The following is a 16,271-nucleotide window of genomic DNA, read 5'->3' as shown; positions in this document are numbered from 1 at the left end:
GGAGAGAGCAAGCTTAAGGCTTTGACTCTTCTACAAAGGATGTGTAACCTTCGCAATCACCTAAACTGGGACATCTCTATCCCTCACTGTTCCTGTGCCTCCAGATGTGCTGAATTTTTTAAGCACCCTGTGCTTGAGTTCCATACCCTGTCCAAAATCAGCCAGTGTCAGCTCACTAGATAACTGAGTGCTTGTGCTGCAACAGCTCCTTCTGAACTGATTGTATAACTTTAGAAGAAGCAGTAAGTCTAAACTTGGAGTCCTACTGCCTCATCCTGCTGGCTGAATTTGTGTTTTTCTGTTACATTTTCTCAGCCAGCTCCCTTATCTTTCCTGTCACCTCTCTTCTGTTCACCCTCCTGTTCCTCCTTTACATTATTTTACTCTTTTTTAGCTTTTATTTGAAAAGCCAGTTCTGCTCTTTGCATCTGATGTTACAGCTGCTCATGCCTACTGCTAATGTGGTATTGTGTTATCATATGTGACCAATGTCATGGTGAAAAAAGAAGCCCAGGAGATCACAGATGTCTCTTATCTCACCCCACCTTCTGGTTGCAAGGCATCATTCAGACTCAGTTTTTTCATTACAATTCCCTTTCTTTTCTGAAAGTCCTGATCCTCCTCTCGTGTAAAACATAACAGAAGCAGGGGTAATACTGGTTGTCCGTTTACCTGTATTTTTCTCTGTTTTAAAAGAATGGCACTCTAAGAACTTGTCCTATGCAGTTTTCAGGAGCTACATTTCAATATAACTTAATTTCTTTTTATTGTTTCAAGCCTGTGTAAACCACATCATCAAAATGACTGCTTATTGACTTTTCTTTCCCTTGTCTTTTCTTACAATTTTTGTGTATTTTTGCCTGTTTTCATTTCCTCCAACACACCTCCTTAGCTGTTTTCTACAAAAATAACCTGATAGAATCATACTTCTTTTCCATTACTCTCTTCTTGTTTCTTTCTACCTCAGTCCCTCCTTTAAGAGTAGCTCTGTATGTTCTGAAATTCATAAGATACATGTCAGTATCATTGAACCCTGTATTGTTTGAATCCTCAATGTTTTCTCACTGTACTTTGGTGGAAGGATATTAACTCTGTGTGTTAATGTCCTATGCCCATCTGTAGCATTACAGCAGTAATGCAATGTGTAATCAGTAAAGCATCAGTGTTCTGTAATTTATGTGATGGCTGCTATGTCATTTTTCATTCATGTTAAAACTGTAATACAGTCATATATAGCTTGTAGTTAATTGTAGCAATTGCAATATGCAGACCTGGATAGAAAACCAAAGCACTAAGTTTAGCAGGACTTCTGCTTTCAGAATGACTCTAAACAGCTGAGTTCTGACCTCTGCCATCTGTTACAACTAAAAAGGAAATTGTCTGCCAGCCACATTGGTAGCTACTCCAGAAAAGCAAGGGATATGTAGCATATAGATAAGACTACAAGGTTTCTCATGTGCTTAAAAATACATATATATATTCAGATGGCCTGTGAATTCTTGGGGAAAGAGGAGGTTCTGGGGATAGTGGATAAGATGTCCACATTCAGATGAGCTGGCAACAGTGTCTGAAATTTCATCAGGACACTGGACATCCTCCACAAGATGTGCTTGCATTACAGCATCTCTATTTACCTGCAGTGAGGACCATTAAAGATTTTTGCAGCATCTTCACTTTTACTGTAATCTGTAGCAGTGTTTCCCCTGAGGGCAGAATCTGGGTGGTAGATTTTGTGATTCTTCTTTTTGAACTTGTAATGTTTTTCTGCATCTGAATCGGTTTTTATCTCTTAAATTACAAAAATGTGTATGTTTCTTCTTAGGCACCATACTTTTGGCCTTCTAACTGCTGGGAACCAGAAAACACAGATTATGGTGAGAGCATGATTGTTGCATTATAGAAAGTTAGTTTGTTATGTAAATAGTTGTCCTTCAAATAATTACTACTGGCCACATACACCCTTCAAGTGCCGAGGCAGATCTGTGCCCGTCTCAAATGCACAAACTGAAACCCTGCAGTGTCTCAAGCCCCTGGAGCTGTAGCCATTGAGCTTGGTGGGGCCAGGATTTTGCCATCTGTTGCCTTCATTCTCCCATAGCCCTGTTCATTTCAGCAGGATTTGTGGCAAGCAGAGTACTGGTTCTTGGGAATCTTAAATAATACCAATATTGCTTTTGTGGGAGACTATCCTCTGATCTGTTGCTGAATCCGTTATGTGGATCAATAAAATTTACTTCATCTGGGCACTTATCTGACTGATCAATAAACCAGTACATAACTAACAGCAGCCCATAGCTAAAAGTTCTCTGATACATGACATCAGACTTATTTTCCCACTTTTTTAAGATTACTAGATGTGAGCATGGTTTATGAGTTAATAAAGTGAAACATGGTGTTTTAAACATGCGAGTGCCTGCAAACAGGGGTAATACATAAACAAAATATGTCAGTGTTGTTATCTTTAGCTGTCTGCATGCAATATTGCTGTCTCTTCCAGACCTGTGCTGCTTTCACAGTTAAATGATAAAATTAATTGTTGCATCCTGGTGTGGCTTTGGAAGAGGAAGTGTATACATGTATGCAGTCATAAAATGGGAGCTTCTGGAAGTCCTTTATCTCATAATCTAAGATTGGTTTAGAACTCCTCCCTGAATAATCAGTTTGAGTTTTCTTCTTTCCTGTGCAATAATTATTCATCATTATGGATTCTGGAAATCATTTGCTGGGGTGAAGAAGTAGCCTGCAATGGTGTGTGTCATGTGATAATTCATTTGCAGTCCTCATCTGCAGATGAACTAGACTTACATGTTTATGCTAGTGAGGGAATGGTTAAGGAGAAAACACAATGCTGTTTTGTATTTGCAAAAAAGATTTCCATATTTTACAGTCACCCTATATTACTGTGTGAACTGTGTCTCATATGTATTCTTTAAATACCAGAAAAATAATGTGAAGAGGGAGGTTCTGGTTTTTTCCTGCAGTATCAGATAAATAATTGGTTTTGGCAGTCAGATTATTAGTCAGTTAGTCAGCACTGCAATGGCATTGAGTGAGGCAGTACACACCAAAATAAAACCCTCTATGAGCTGACCCACAGCTGGACAAGCTTCAGCTGCATTAGCTGAGTCCTGTAGTGACAGATTTTCATCTGTCCCAGAAACCTCTAACATATGCTTATAATCAGACTTTGCATATCAGAGGCCTGTACAGATGGAGTCTTCCCAGGAATTAATCCCAAACTAGCAGTAGACCCAAATAAAGCTGAAATCCCAGGAGCACTTCATACTTTTTTTATTTGCATGTATCCACTTACAGGAGAGGAACTAACTTGCTAATGGCAGTTCACTGCCTTGCATGAAAAAACACTGTGAGGCAACTGACTTACTTCATTTGGTATCATAAGTGCCTTACAGAAAAAACTGCCCTTGAGATGTGTAAATATAAATGAACTGGTCAGCTCTGGTTACAGTGCATAATACTGGCTCATTATATGAATGTTAAAATTACAGAAACAGCACGGAATAGAATTACATGAGTAGCACTGGTCCTCTATTAGGTTCAGACCTGACTGTATACCCAGAGCGTGCTGTGGACCTTGTGTTTCAGCCTTTAATGGAAATGGGGTGCGCTTAGCAGATCCAGGTGGGGCTTTCCCAGAAGACAGCCTGGGACTGGTTTGGTGGTGTGTGCTGGGCTCATCTTGACCCTCAGAATTCCAAACCATATCAGTTTCAGTAGCCTCTGCCTATAGTGAAATGTGACGAGGCTTCTCTTTACCATTTGAAATGTGTAAGAATAAGATGATGGAGCATATTTAAAAAGGCTCAGATCATGCTTTTAAGATCTGGCCTATATTTCTGTTTTCACTTCAATATCCTGATTTATTTTTATTTTTTCTTAGCAGAAAAGAAGTGCAGGGATGGTCACTTTGGCATGCATATTCCCAAACTGCTTAGGGAACAGGTTGCTTATACTATATCTTTTACCAGACCCAGAAGCAATTGTGCCTTTCATGGATATCTTGTTAGGTCCTGGCATCTGCTCCCAGCACTTTTAAATGAGATGTCCCAGATATTTAGGGCCTCTGAGATTAGTCGTAAGCAATGTCAGCTGGGTGTCCAGCCCTCTCATTCCTTGACTCATGTTGCTTTCTGATGAAAACAAACTATAGAATACTTTTTTCCTTCTTTTTTTTAGATCTAGTACTAATAATCTGTCTGTAATTGTTTTCCATTCTGTTTCTCCCTTTAGCCATCTATCTTTGCAAACGGACCATGCAGAACAAAGCTAGGCTGGAGCTGGCGGATTATGAAGCCGTAGGTACACTGGTGCTAGAGTTTAAAGCTGGGGGATGCAGGGATAGCTTTGCTTGCCAACTAAATGCTGCCATTTTGTGCTTTGGGGTCAGCCTTTACTGTATCTTTTCCTTAGTTGTCAGTACTGTGTGAAGGCTGATACGAAGACAACATCAGGAACAAGACTGATGAATGTTCCTGGCTTTTCTGTGTCCCACATTAAAGCATCTGCTGTATAATGAACCCTTCATGACTGGAGCAAATTTCACAGAAGTTTCGCTTGGTGTCCTGTTTTCAGTTAGGAAATCCTGATTTATATAGGAGATTTCAGCACAGGAAAATTATAGATTTTCAGGTGTGCCACTGGGCAATTAAATTGTTGATGACACATTTTGTTACAAAAGTTCTCAGACATTAGACTTGGAGCATTTTCTATATGCCATATGAAAAATATCACTGAACTTTATTTAGAGCGCATTTTCTGATCTGGAATTACTATCAATAAAAACATCTCAAACTTTGGTGTTGGACTGCAGGGTGGAGAAGATTGGGAAGATGGAGGCAGGAGGGGCAGGGCTGAGTATTTCTTTGAGTACCAGTAGTGTAGTGCTCTGAGCAGCTAAACTTTTCTTTCTGTCATGTTGACTTTCTTCTGTTTACTGGCTCAACAGTGTAATAGCAGGATTTTTTTTATACGTGAGCTTTTTGTTAGAGGATTTGTTTACAAAGTTGGACTTACATGGTCATGGTTATTACAATGAAAACATCTATGTTGCATATATTTTAGAGTGGGATTTTTTGGGTTTTTTTTCCCAAGACTGAAGTTTTTCCTTCTTCCTTACCTTCTACATTTTGGAACATATGTGCATGTGGAGAGATATGCCATTTGGTCGAGTGCAGAGCATGCAAAAATTGCCACTTATCTAGTTCACCCTGGAAATGCATTCCAACTTCCCAAGAGTTCTAATCTCAAACAAGCACAAAGGAAGGAATATAACAACCTGCATACACTTACATGTCCTTTTGCTGAGTTTTTTCTTCTGCATATTGTTGATTTCATTATTAAAACCATTAAAATTGGTCACATCCAACCAATTAAGTGTAAGTACTCCAAAGATCCACCATAAAGCCACAAAAGGCTGTTCAGTGGTGCACACACATGCAGTCAGGCTTTGGCTAAGTATTTTTGCACATTGTTGCCTACTGAGAGTAGCAATGCTCCAGTGATGGTAAATAATTAGATCTTGGCAGTATCTCATTTTTCTTGTGAATATTGCATTGCACAATTAGAGGTTACTTCTGCATTCAAAATTTGTTCTCTTAATTGGAGACGTTCAGATAAGAATGGCACCAACTCTTCCTAGGCATTATGGGAGCTGAAGATGATGCAGCAAGGGATGTAAGCTCAGCACAAGTGAGATAAACAGGTTTGCAGGAGTGAGAAGCAGTGCTTCTCATACCTTTGGAGATGCAGCATGAGAATGCTTCTCCATAGATATCAGCAGTGACCTGGAGCTTCAAGAGAATAGAATTTCATTTTTAGTTTCTGCTTGCAGCATTTACAGACAGTCCCCCAGCCCACATTCACGCTGATTAGAGCAGGAGTCTTCATGATGTGATTAAGTTTGTATAGTTGCATTCAGGTTTTTTTATAATTGGTCAAACATAAGCATAATTCAAATATAGCTTCCATTGGTGATGTTTCATTGGCTTCAGCATATTTACTCCAGAGGGCACATGTGAACATAATTTAAAATAAAATAAAAATAATGAAAAAAATACCCACAAAAATTTGTGTTGCAGATAATTACAAGTTGTTGTTTTTTGTAGCCACAGTTAAGGAAATCATCACATTCAGTACAGCTGTAAATCATTTGTTTAACTGTTTTCCTCCATATGTACAGACTGAAGCTGTTACATGGAGTTGGTGGTAAAAGGGCCAAGCTTTATGCCTTTAAACTCTTTGTTATACAAGAGTTTAAAGTAACTAGTAGGAAGATTTTTTTCTTGTATTGAAATGCATGTGCCTGAAAAAGTTTATTGAAGTAAAGGTGATAAGTATGAAGAGAACAAGAATAGAACTACAAGTGTTTGTTTTCAATGTAAATTTGAAACAGTTAAACCAGCTGTAATGAAGAGTGTCCTGTTAATTGTGTCGAAGTCCTCCTTTTTTGGGGGGGGGTATGGAAATGTAACTTCAGGGTGGAATTTAAGCCTGAAATTCCAGCCATGTTCTGAGTTTAACCTCAAGCTGTGATGAAGCCATATCCACATCCAGATGTTCAGATCCCTACACTCACTGGAATGGGTCTGGACCAGAGCTGTTACTTCAGGTGTAGAGTAAAACTGCATCTGGAGCCATTCTTTGCACTAACTGTGTTCATTGTTCAGACAAACAAGCTATTTCCTTTTGTGAATCATCCTGGCAATCCCCAGCCTTCAGTACTGTGCAGCTGCATAATGCTCTCAGCAGTGACCAGGACTGAGCAAAGCAGGGGACCTCAGGCTTTGCACCTTCACAAAAGCCTGAAGAGAAGAGAACAGTGCAGAGGGGAGGGAAAGTGAGGATGAGAGGGAAACGTGCAGCTGGCAGCCATCTGCTATCAGAAATGAAAGTCATCAGCTTCACAAAGCTTCTCAGTGTTATCTTTTGGGAACAAGTCCATAATTTTTTTCATACTAGAGCTCAAGCTGTCTTCATCACACTCCATTACTTATCCCTGGCAGGTCCCTTTGGGTTGCAGCCCAAAAAGATGTGTTACAGCCTTGCTTTGCCTGCATTATAGTTCACCTGAAACCAACACTGACTTCCATGTCTTTAGTTTCTCAGTTAAAAAAAAAAGAAAAATCCACCATGCTAAATGTACTCTCAAGCAATTGTTGTAATTACAGAAATTAGTTGTTCTTACAATTTTCATCTTTTGACAGGAAAACTTAGCAAGACTTCAGAGAGCGTTTGCAAGAAAGTGGGAATTCATCTTCATGCAAGCAGAGGCCCAAGTGAAGTGAGTAATCCTGGAGCACTGAATTGCACCAGTATTTAGAGCTGTGAAGGGAAGGGGATTCTGAACAGATAAAAAAACTTCTTTGTCAAAATCTTTACTGTGACTAAGCTCAGAAGGTGTTGGTGAATTTTAATCACTGGCAGACTAGAAACAGTAGAGAGCCAATTCTGAAGATCTGTGCCAGAAACTGAAAGATGGGTTTAATTATCTGCACATGGAAACACTGGTCTGGAGCTCCTAATCCTGTATTCACCATGGGACCTTGGGTAATTTGCAAGCCCATTGTGCTTCTACATTTGTGGAGTATTTTTGTTTTGTATGAATGGAAAGAACAGAATTTTTTCATCTGTCTGTGTTACTCTATGCTTGCAGAGTATTTCTGAGTCTAAAAATATTGTCACTTCCATGTGATTATAAGGGTGGTTTTTACAACAGGTATTTCTTCTCATCTTCCCTTGTGAAAGCAGTGTGAAGCCTCTTTATATTTTGAGTGTGTTTTCATTACTGCTGGTAAATGGATATGGTCTAGGGTTTGTGTACTATTGTCTACAAACTAATACCTAAAACTCTTGAGTGTCCATTTTGTGCCTGCCATTGTCATTTATAAAATGGAAAGATTGGTGAAGATGACACATGAGAACACCAGTACTGAAATGGTTCCATTGGAAGGAATTTGCACTTTCAGCATTAGATGCTAAAAAGTTACAGTATATGATTTCTTGAAGGTGTGTCTTGAGGTATATGTCTCTATCTTTGATTAACCCTTTGGAATTTTGATAAATTCTTTGCTTAAAAACATTGCAGTTATGTACCATTTAAATATATGGTAATTATCTTTTAAACTGCAGGATAATTAAGGGATTTTTTTCCAACCAGAATAGCAGTGTTCCATTTGGAAGAGAAAATTAGAACTTAAGATAGCAATTGTACTTTCAGTTACTTAAAGGCTATTGCCAAGATTAAAAAAAAAGTGTAAGTCAAAACAAAAGTCTGCATTCTATCTAAAACATATAATTATCACCTAAGGAAGAAATGTAAGTATCAGACTCATTGTGATCACTGTTGGTTATTCATCTTTTCTTCATTCTGTTTTCTTTGAGGCATAAGCATGAACTGGCCACTATCAACTTTTTTGCTGGCGAGTGTCAGCTTCTTGGTCCACAGTTCATGTGATGGTTCAGTCTTCAGGTTTCCAGAAAGGCAGGGTTGGAATTCACATTGTAATTCACATTAACTAAAAGTTTAAGTTAACTAGAAAAGGGAGGAAAAAAATCAAAAATACCTGAAAACATTCCTCCTGCTTACCAAGTTTGCTTTGTTTTTCATGTTTTTGTTTGCACACAGAATTCCCATTGCTATACCCACATTGCTTCAAAAATTGCAGCCATCGAGCATCAAGCTGCTTTGGGTTTTCATAGTTTAAAATGTGAAATACTGAGTTATCAGTAAGTCTGGAGATAGGAGCTGACAATCTGGGTTGAGCACAGTGTCGATGAAGAGAATTCATGAAGCTTCCAAAGAGTCCCTTCAATTTGTGTGTGCTGTAAGATTGGAATAGGCTTCACCTTCCCCCTTGGCCAGGTGTGAAGGACTGACTCAGAAAAGTAGTTTTGGGCTGGGTGTCCTCAGCGCAGTACAGCAGCTGCTCTGGTTTGTGTGGGGACAGAGCTTGTGGCAGAGCTTGTTTCTCATCTCTGCCTTGCAAGGAGGAAATCAGCTAGTGATGCCAAACTGTGGAGAATTTTGCCTTTTTCTGGGGAGGGCTGCTCATAAACTTCAGTTTTTCTCCCCTGATTCCTATCCTCTTGGTACATTTCTAGCACAGACTTAGCCAAGGGGCACTGCCCCTCAAAAACAAAAACAGATGGGAGAGAACCTGGTGGTCAGAAATCACAGCTGGCCTGGGTTTTCTTTCCTAACTGCTTTGATTCTCCTGGTGGCAGCCAGTGGGAACCCAGCACAGGGACACAGAGCTTTATTCAGTCATGCTCTGAAGTGGAGGCATGGAGGCTGTTCCTCCTTCCATGTGCTTCTTCCAGTCCCTCTGCAGGTAGATCTTGCAAGCTGGTGCTGACTTTGTGCTTATGTGTAAAGCTGAGTGAGGTTTCAGATGTCATTTGCTCACTGCTGCCAAGAATTGCTTTGAACAACCTCTGGTGGCCTTTGGGCTGTGTGCTTTCAGTGAGTTGGTTCACTGGCTGCATCAGGGCTGGAATTACAGAGTTCCTGTTGTGCCAGCCCAGTCATGTCTCTCTGGGGTGGGTGCTGGTTTGTAGGGCCCATGCAGCAAGCTCACCTTTGGTCACCTGTGCTTTTACCCCTTGCTCTGCCAGCATGGGGGCACACAGGCAGAGGCAGTGTTTGAGTTGAAAGCTCTAAGGAGGATTGGCCACAAGTGCTGCCCATGCTGTTGCTGCTGGAAATGTCTGGGATAGATGCTCCTTTGCAATCTGTATTCATTGAGTGGTGCTGCTAGGGCGTTTGGGTGCAATGGATTCTCCTGATGGGGACCTCAGTTCAGCATCAGCCAGGATCCTCACCTGGAGCAAACAGGTCCTGATGGGTCTCCTGACACAGACAAAACTACAAACTTTCCCAGCCTGTCAAATCAGAGTACAGGAACAGGGTAGCAGGAAAGGTTTTCCTCACCAGATGAAAAACACCTGTTAAATTTTTCCACATTAATAGGAAAATCTTTTTTTACCCAAGTTGGAGTAAAAATTAGTGTTATTTTGTTCATGGCATGTACCCGTGCAAGTGCAACATCACTGTACAAAAAAAGTTGATTTCTGAAATTTTTTGTCTTGGGGTTAAGAACCACAGCTACGAACTATATCAGAGAAGAAAGCATGGCTTGTACATTGACTCATACTCACTTATGCTTTTGTTTTCAGAATCGACAGAAAAAAGGATAAAACAGAAAGAAAGATTTTGGACAGCCAGGAAAGAGCATTCTGGGATGTGCACAGGCCTGTGGTAAAACTATTTTTGAATGAAGAGACTTTCCAGGTTTTGATAGGAAAAGTTTTATTACTAGTAAATGCTTTATGCACAAAAACCTTGCCCTTACAGTCACCTTATTGATTTTCCTTGCAGTTCACAATGCACCAAGTGTCTGCTAGATTATGTGAGACATTCTGGAGTTCTGTACCTATGGAACTGTTGATTTGGAAATATGTGAAAAATACAAACTTTGGAAAATTATTTACTGGGCTTATGAAAGAAAAGCAGCTTACTCAGTTTGTCTCAGACTTCGTAGCAAAAGCTACCCACTGTTAGCTATTTCCTTTTGGTGCCAAAGTTAGGAGTAAGTGGATTGAATGCTGACATGGCATCCTTGGGTATATGCAGTCTCTTGTTTAGCAAGAGTAACACAAACCTCAAGAAAGAGTTTTGGACAAGATCTAATTGTATATCTTATAAAGATAAAAATATAATTTTATATTTTATAAAAAAAATTGTATATTTTATAAATTGTACCTTTTATAAAGGTAAGGTAGGATGAAGATTCTTAACAGAGGAATAACACAGTTACCATCTCTTTTCAGCCAGGCTGTGTGAACACCACAGAAATGGACATTAGAAAGTGTCGCCGTATGAAAAACCCACAAAAAGTGAAAAAGGTCAGTTTAGTTCCTCATTTTCATTTTTTCTTGTTTGGAGTTAGTTTGGTTCACTGTTTTTGTTTTCTTTTAATTTAAATCATACTTGACACCTACTGTATATGAGACTTACCCAAGAGGAGCAAAAAAAAAAAGTGTTTTGATAATACAAGTTATGTTTTGTTCTCCTTGGTGAATTTATTATTTCAGTTTTACCAGCATAGTTGTACTGACTTGATGGGTGATGAGTAGAGCTGAGAAGGGCATTAAGGATCTCTGTGTCCCAAATGTCTGATGGCTCTGCCTTCCCATAAAATTAAAAGGAATTGGCAAAAATACCTAGGTCTCTTTTAAAGAAATTTTCTGGGCACAGATAATGAGATGTTTACCTGCCTTAATCATTTCAAAGACTGGATCATTAGTAACTTGGGTGTCTTTGACTTCCAGCAAGTTTGAGCTCTTCTATGTATATGAATTCATAGAATCAATTAGATTGAAGCAAGCCATTAAGATCAATGACTCAAAACCTTAACCTAACCAAGTCCTTCACTAAACCATGTTCCTATCTTTTAAATAGCTTCAAGAATGGTGACTCAACAACTTCTTTGGGCAGCCTTGTTCCAGTGCTTGATAACCATTTCAGAGAAGAATTTTTTCCTAATATCTAAGCCTCCCTTGGCACAGCTTCAGGCTGTTTCTTCTTATCACTTGTTATGTTTTTGGACAGAAGACTGGACTCCTGAATTTCCATAAATAGTTAAACTGCAGCAGAGCTATTCACATGTCTATTAGAAATTTTAGTGAGAAGCAAAAGCACTAAATGATAGGGCAAATGGTATTACTTTCAGTGCAGGTGTCTGTCCTGAAAATGAATGGCTACAGGTCAGTCTCCAGGTTTTTGTTTAGAGAAGTTCATGTGACCTATTGACTTGACCTGGTTAAGAACTTTCTTCAATATGTAGCTTTACATCAAGAAATTAAATCAAGTGAAAGACAGTGGCATAGAATTCGGTTCTAGTATTTTCTTTTACTACTTGATTCACCCCAGTGACAGCTCCCAGTGTTCATCCTGCAAGTGTTAGTGCACACAGCCTTCAGAGCTCCTAAAAATTATCATCTGCGTTTAAACATTTAAAACAAACTCTTCTCTTAACACACCTACAGGCCTTCCAAGTGCAGGCATCAGCAAGAATGGTCTGATCTGTAAATTTTGCTTGGGGCTGAATAATTAATTACCTGTGTGGATATAAACAGTAGGAAATTGCTGGCTTGTTACCTTACTGCTTTTCATACTGCACCGTTCCTCATTGTGTAACAGAAAAATGCTATGACCCCTTTGGTTTGTTCCTTGGTTCCTCACAGTCAGTGTATGGGGTTACAGAGGAGTCTCAGCCCCAAAGCCCCGTACACCTGCCCTCCCAACCGGTGCGCAAAACCACAAAAGAGGATTTCCGGAAGCAGGTAAGTAGGTGGCTGTATGGCAACTCAGAATTCTGAGAACTGCTCCCAGAAAAAAAAGCCTAGAAAGGTACTGAGATACCAGCAAAACCAGTTCTATGCTTTACATGTCCTTGATCCTCACATACTTATCCTTAATTCTCACTTATGTTAAGTGTTAAAAGTATTCATTGAGCAGTGTGGTTGTATGGTGATACGTATTGTGAGTGACACTGACCTTTGAAACTACTTTTATTGTCGGTGGACCAGACACAGACAATAAGGCACTAATTCCAGTTCATTGAGGATGTCTAAAAAGTGGACAGTGACAAAGGCCAGTGTAGCTGGGCACAGGCTTGGGATGAGTGATGAGGAAAGATATTGTTCAATGCATGACTGTTAGACTGTACAGTCAGTGCTTTTAGGAAACTAGGAAAAAGTTATTTGGACAATCATGCCAAGGAATGACCAGCCAACTCACACATCCTTGCACTAGCATGAAGAGCTCTCTCTCAAAATTATTTTGATGCAATAAGCAGCCCTCACTGAAAGACAAACAGGAATCACTGGATCAGCATTTTACTAATGCATCTTTAAACAAGTTTCTTAGGCAACCAGTTTTTGGGTGGTCTTCTGAGCTAAGCCTGGATGCTAGATTTCTTGAGCTTTTTTATCATAGGTTGAAGAACTGGTTCATAGCAGAATGAAAGTGTGCTGTAAAATGTTACTGTTCTTGTGATGCCAGTCAGTAAGAGGAATGGGAGAGCAGAGTGTGTTTGTAAAAAGGAGATCATATAGTACCCTGAGTAGTCTAGGAACCTTGGCCCCAAATATGTGTCTCTTCTACTTTCAGTTATGTCTTCTGAAGTTTCCCCTAGGGCTTTGCCTTTGGCAAGGGAGCCTGCTATTGGAAGCAGTTAATAAGCTTCTGATACCTAGGGAAGGGTCCCATTTCCTTCTGAATTACTTTCAAGCTGTTTGGAAGGAGAAATCAATAGTGTATTGGGATATTGTCAGTGCATGCTGCAGAACTCATAAATTGTTAATGTCCTTGTCATCTCTCTCCTCAGATAACTTTTCTGAACATGCAGATAGAGAGACATTGTTTAAAGATGTCCAAAGTAGCAGAAAGGTGAGTGTCCCCATTTTGATGATTTCCCATTCTCCTCATCTCCAGTTTGGCATTTCTAGAAACAGAGCAGGCAGCAAAGTGCAAAGGCTTGACCCCCTTTCTGTGCATCAATCCTTTCCCCTCCTTGACCAGCTGTGCTGCCTGGCTGCTGACACTCCTGTACTCACTCTTCTGCCACTGAGCAAAAATAGGTGGGAAATGAGGACCTGTAATCTGCAAAAGAAAAGAAGAATTCATAAAAGAAAAAACTCTTGTGTGACTTGTTTCCCACCCCTTCACTACCCTGTGGTTTATTTTTAGAAAAGTCATTTGTGTCTCAATTTGAAAATACCCTTTTTTTCCCCTTTTTGGCCGAATTCTCAGTGCTTATATCTTGTTAGTCTGGCACAGCTGTGGGGAAGGAACTGTGTTTGCATTTGTTGCACATGGTGTTCACATCTCTGTTCCTACTGGGGTTGTAGGACCAGTTCCTGCTCCCACTTACATGTATATGAAACCCTTAGAGAAGTACTGGCATTGTACCTGGACTACTCAAGGCAGTGTTTCAAGGAGTGGATTTCTAAGAAGCAAATCAAGGCACAATTTGACTTGCAGAATATTTCGTTTTGGTAGAAAAGTATGAATAGGTGAAGAACAAGCTCAAATTTAATTGAGTATGACAGCTCATTTACTTAGGTACTTGTAAGTTATGTGCATTTGCAGGGTAGTCCCTGAGATGAAGGTAGGGGTAGCCATGCTCTTCAGTGATATCATTTTTAAAACAAAACTGTGTTGAACATGAAGGATAGGATAAGGGCTGGTTCCTTCTAGAGAAATAATAGAGGAGTTTTTATTTCAGCAAAGCAAAATGAGAATACCCCATGAAATGTGCTTTGCAGTGCCTGCATCTGTAGTTAGCATGCATGTACTAAACCAGGTAAATTAAATGGTGAGAGGCCCGATGTAAGTTCTTATTGGCTCATCAAGTTTAGCAATTAAAATGAAAATGTATCCAATTAAAGAGAAAATATTCAGAGGTTCCCTGAAATCCTACGTGCAATACATTGTATGATTAAAATGAGCCCATTTATATTTATGTTTTGGGCTTTTGGATCTTTTCAATTAAGAACATATACTTATACTTTAAAAACAAAAAAGTTATTGTACTGAATTTATTTACAATGACCTTAATATACTGAGACATTAATAATTTTCCTGGTTTGAAAGGGTTTCTTTTTTTTTTCTTTTTTAATTGCTCTCAAGTTGGAGAAGAAAATGTTGCGATCAAAACCTGTGCAAAATAATAACCAGGAGAAAAGCAAATAAAATGAGAACAGTCAAATTACATCAAGTCCATCCCCTGGCCCTGCACAGGAGAGAGAGCCCCAAGAATCACACCATGTGCCTGAGAGCATTGACCAAACACTTCTTGAACTCTGGCAGGATTAGTGCCAGGACTGCTTCCCTGGGGAGGCTGTTCCAGAGCCCAGACACCCTCTGGGTGTAGAACCTTATATTTCTAAATCATTATTAATAATTATAAAGAATGAAAATTGTGGTTGTGATCTCTATTTATGAGGAGGTGTTTGGTCATGTGATGACTTTGAACATTGATTTGAATATTGGCAATATTGTTTTAAGAGTCCTGGGACTTGATGTGGAGAGTGGTGGGAAGTGCAGCCTGGATGTGGAGCATTGCAGAGCAGGTAGGAGGGAAGCAGAGAAGCTGATGGGTCCCCTGGCTTTGCAGGGATAGGGACTGGTGAGGAGGAGTGAACACGGATGACCTGACTTGCACAATTGCCTGAAAAAATACCTGTGCAGCCTTGAAAGCCCCCTGAAAACATTGATTTCAAGCACTAGGAACAAATTTCCTGCATAAGGAGATGCTATTATTATCAAATCAATTTTCAGGCTGGACCCTGCTCTTGGGACAGTTTAGGTGACAATGTGGCAGATCAGAGTACAGGAAATGACTTCTTGGCATCAACAGTCAAGCCTGACAGTGGCACCACCTGCCAATTTTTCAGTATAGCACAAAGGCACTTTCAGAGAGGATGAGGGAAGTAAAAAGGAACAAATAAACCAGGAAGCACTAGGTCAAACAAGTTATAGGAACAAGATATAAATTGTTTCAATAGTAATAGATCAATTGTATTTATTTTACATTAATTCACACTATTCTTGGGATAGCCTTTGTCTGTCAGTAGAGGAAGGCTCTCCAAAGGGTATCTCCAGCTTCTGTGAGATAAATGCTCGCTGCTAAAGATTTTCTTCCCCTTCCTCCCTGTTCTGCTTCCAGGAGTAGATCTGTACCAACTGTGGGAACAGGCATCCCTCAGCTGCTCCACATACCTTGGAATGTGTCTTTCTTCCGAATCCTTTCTCCCCACTTGGGACCTGTGCATTGTCAGTTTTAACCACTGAGCTTTGAGAACTGCTGAGCAAAACTATCAATATATTCTACCTATTGTTTCCCCTGACTGCATTGTGCAGTGTTAGTACAATTTCATTAGAAATGGCATCACCGAAATGCCTGGGGAAAAATGAGCATCTTCCTACCAGAAGCAATCTCAGTTCCCTAGATGAAAATTTGTGCTATTCTTTCAGCTTCTCATCAAAGTTCCTGTGAAGGCTCAGCAGGCCCCCTTGATTGAGAGGCAGTTGGGTTCTCAAGGCAAGCTCCACACTCTTCAGTCAACTGTTCCTACCACCTCTTCTACCGGGTATTCAGTTTATCACCCAAAAGGCCAGGTTTGCATTTTGACAAAAATGCTTTTCCTTAGGAGTGCCCTGCCTCTAGCCTCCTGTAGACAATGAG

General features: G+C 39.9%; 1 protein-coding gene across 9 annotated transcripts in view; it reads left to right on the top strand.

The window, feature by feature from the left end:
• RGS6 (regulator of G protein signaling 6) overlaps positions 1-16,271 on the top strand; it is a 247,239-nt gene that overhangs the window by 177,462 nt on the left and 53,506 nt on the right. For all 9 annotated transcript variants that reach the window (XM_077180264.1, XM_077180265.1, XM_077180268.1 and 6 more), the window contains 7 exons: positions 1,823-1,874; positions 4,252-4,316; positions 7,224-7,300; positions 10,195-10,276; positions 10,849-10,923; positions 12,265-12,363; positions 13,410-13,471. In XM_077180264.1, coding sequence (XP_077036379.1) covers positions 1,823-1,874; positions 4,252-4,316; positions 7,224-7,300; positions 10,195-10,276; positions 10,849-10,923; positions 12,265-12,363; positions 13,410-13,471 — 512 coding nt within the window. The remainder of the gene's footprint in view (positions 1-1,822; positions 1,875-4,251; positions 4,317-7,223; positions 7,301-10,194; positions 10,277-10,848; positions 10,924-12,264; positions 12,364-13,409; positions 13,472-16,271) is intronic.

The sequence above is a fragment of the Agelaius phoeniceus genome, chromosome 6 (assembly GCF_051311805.1).
Source record: "Agelaius phoeniceus isolate bAgePho1 chromosome 6, bAgePho1.hap1, whole genome shotgun sequence".
Taxonomy (NCBI): domain Eukaryota; kingdom Metazoa; phylum Chordata; class Aves; order Passeriformes; family Icteridae; genus Agelaius; species Agelaius phoeniceus.
The sequence above is the reverse complement of the archived record's forward strand: the minus strand, read 5'-3'. Positions and strand labels throughout refer to the sequence as shown.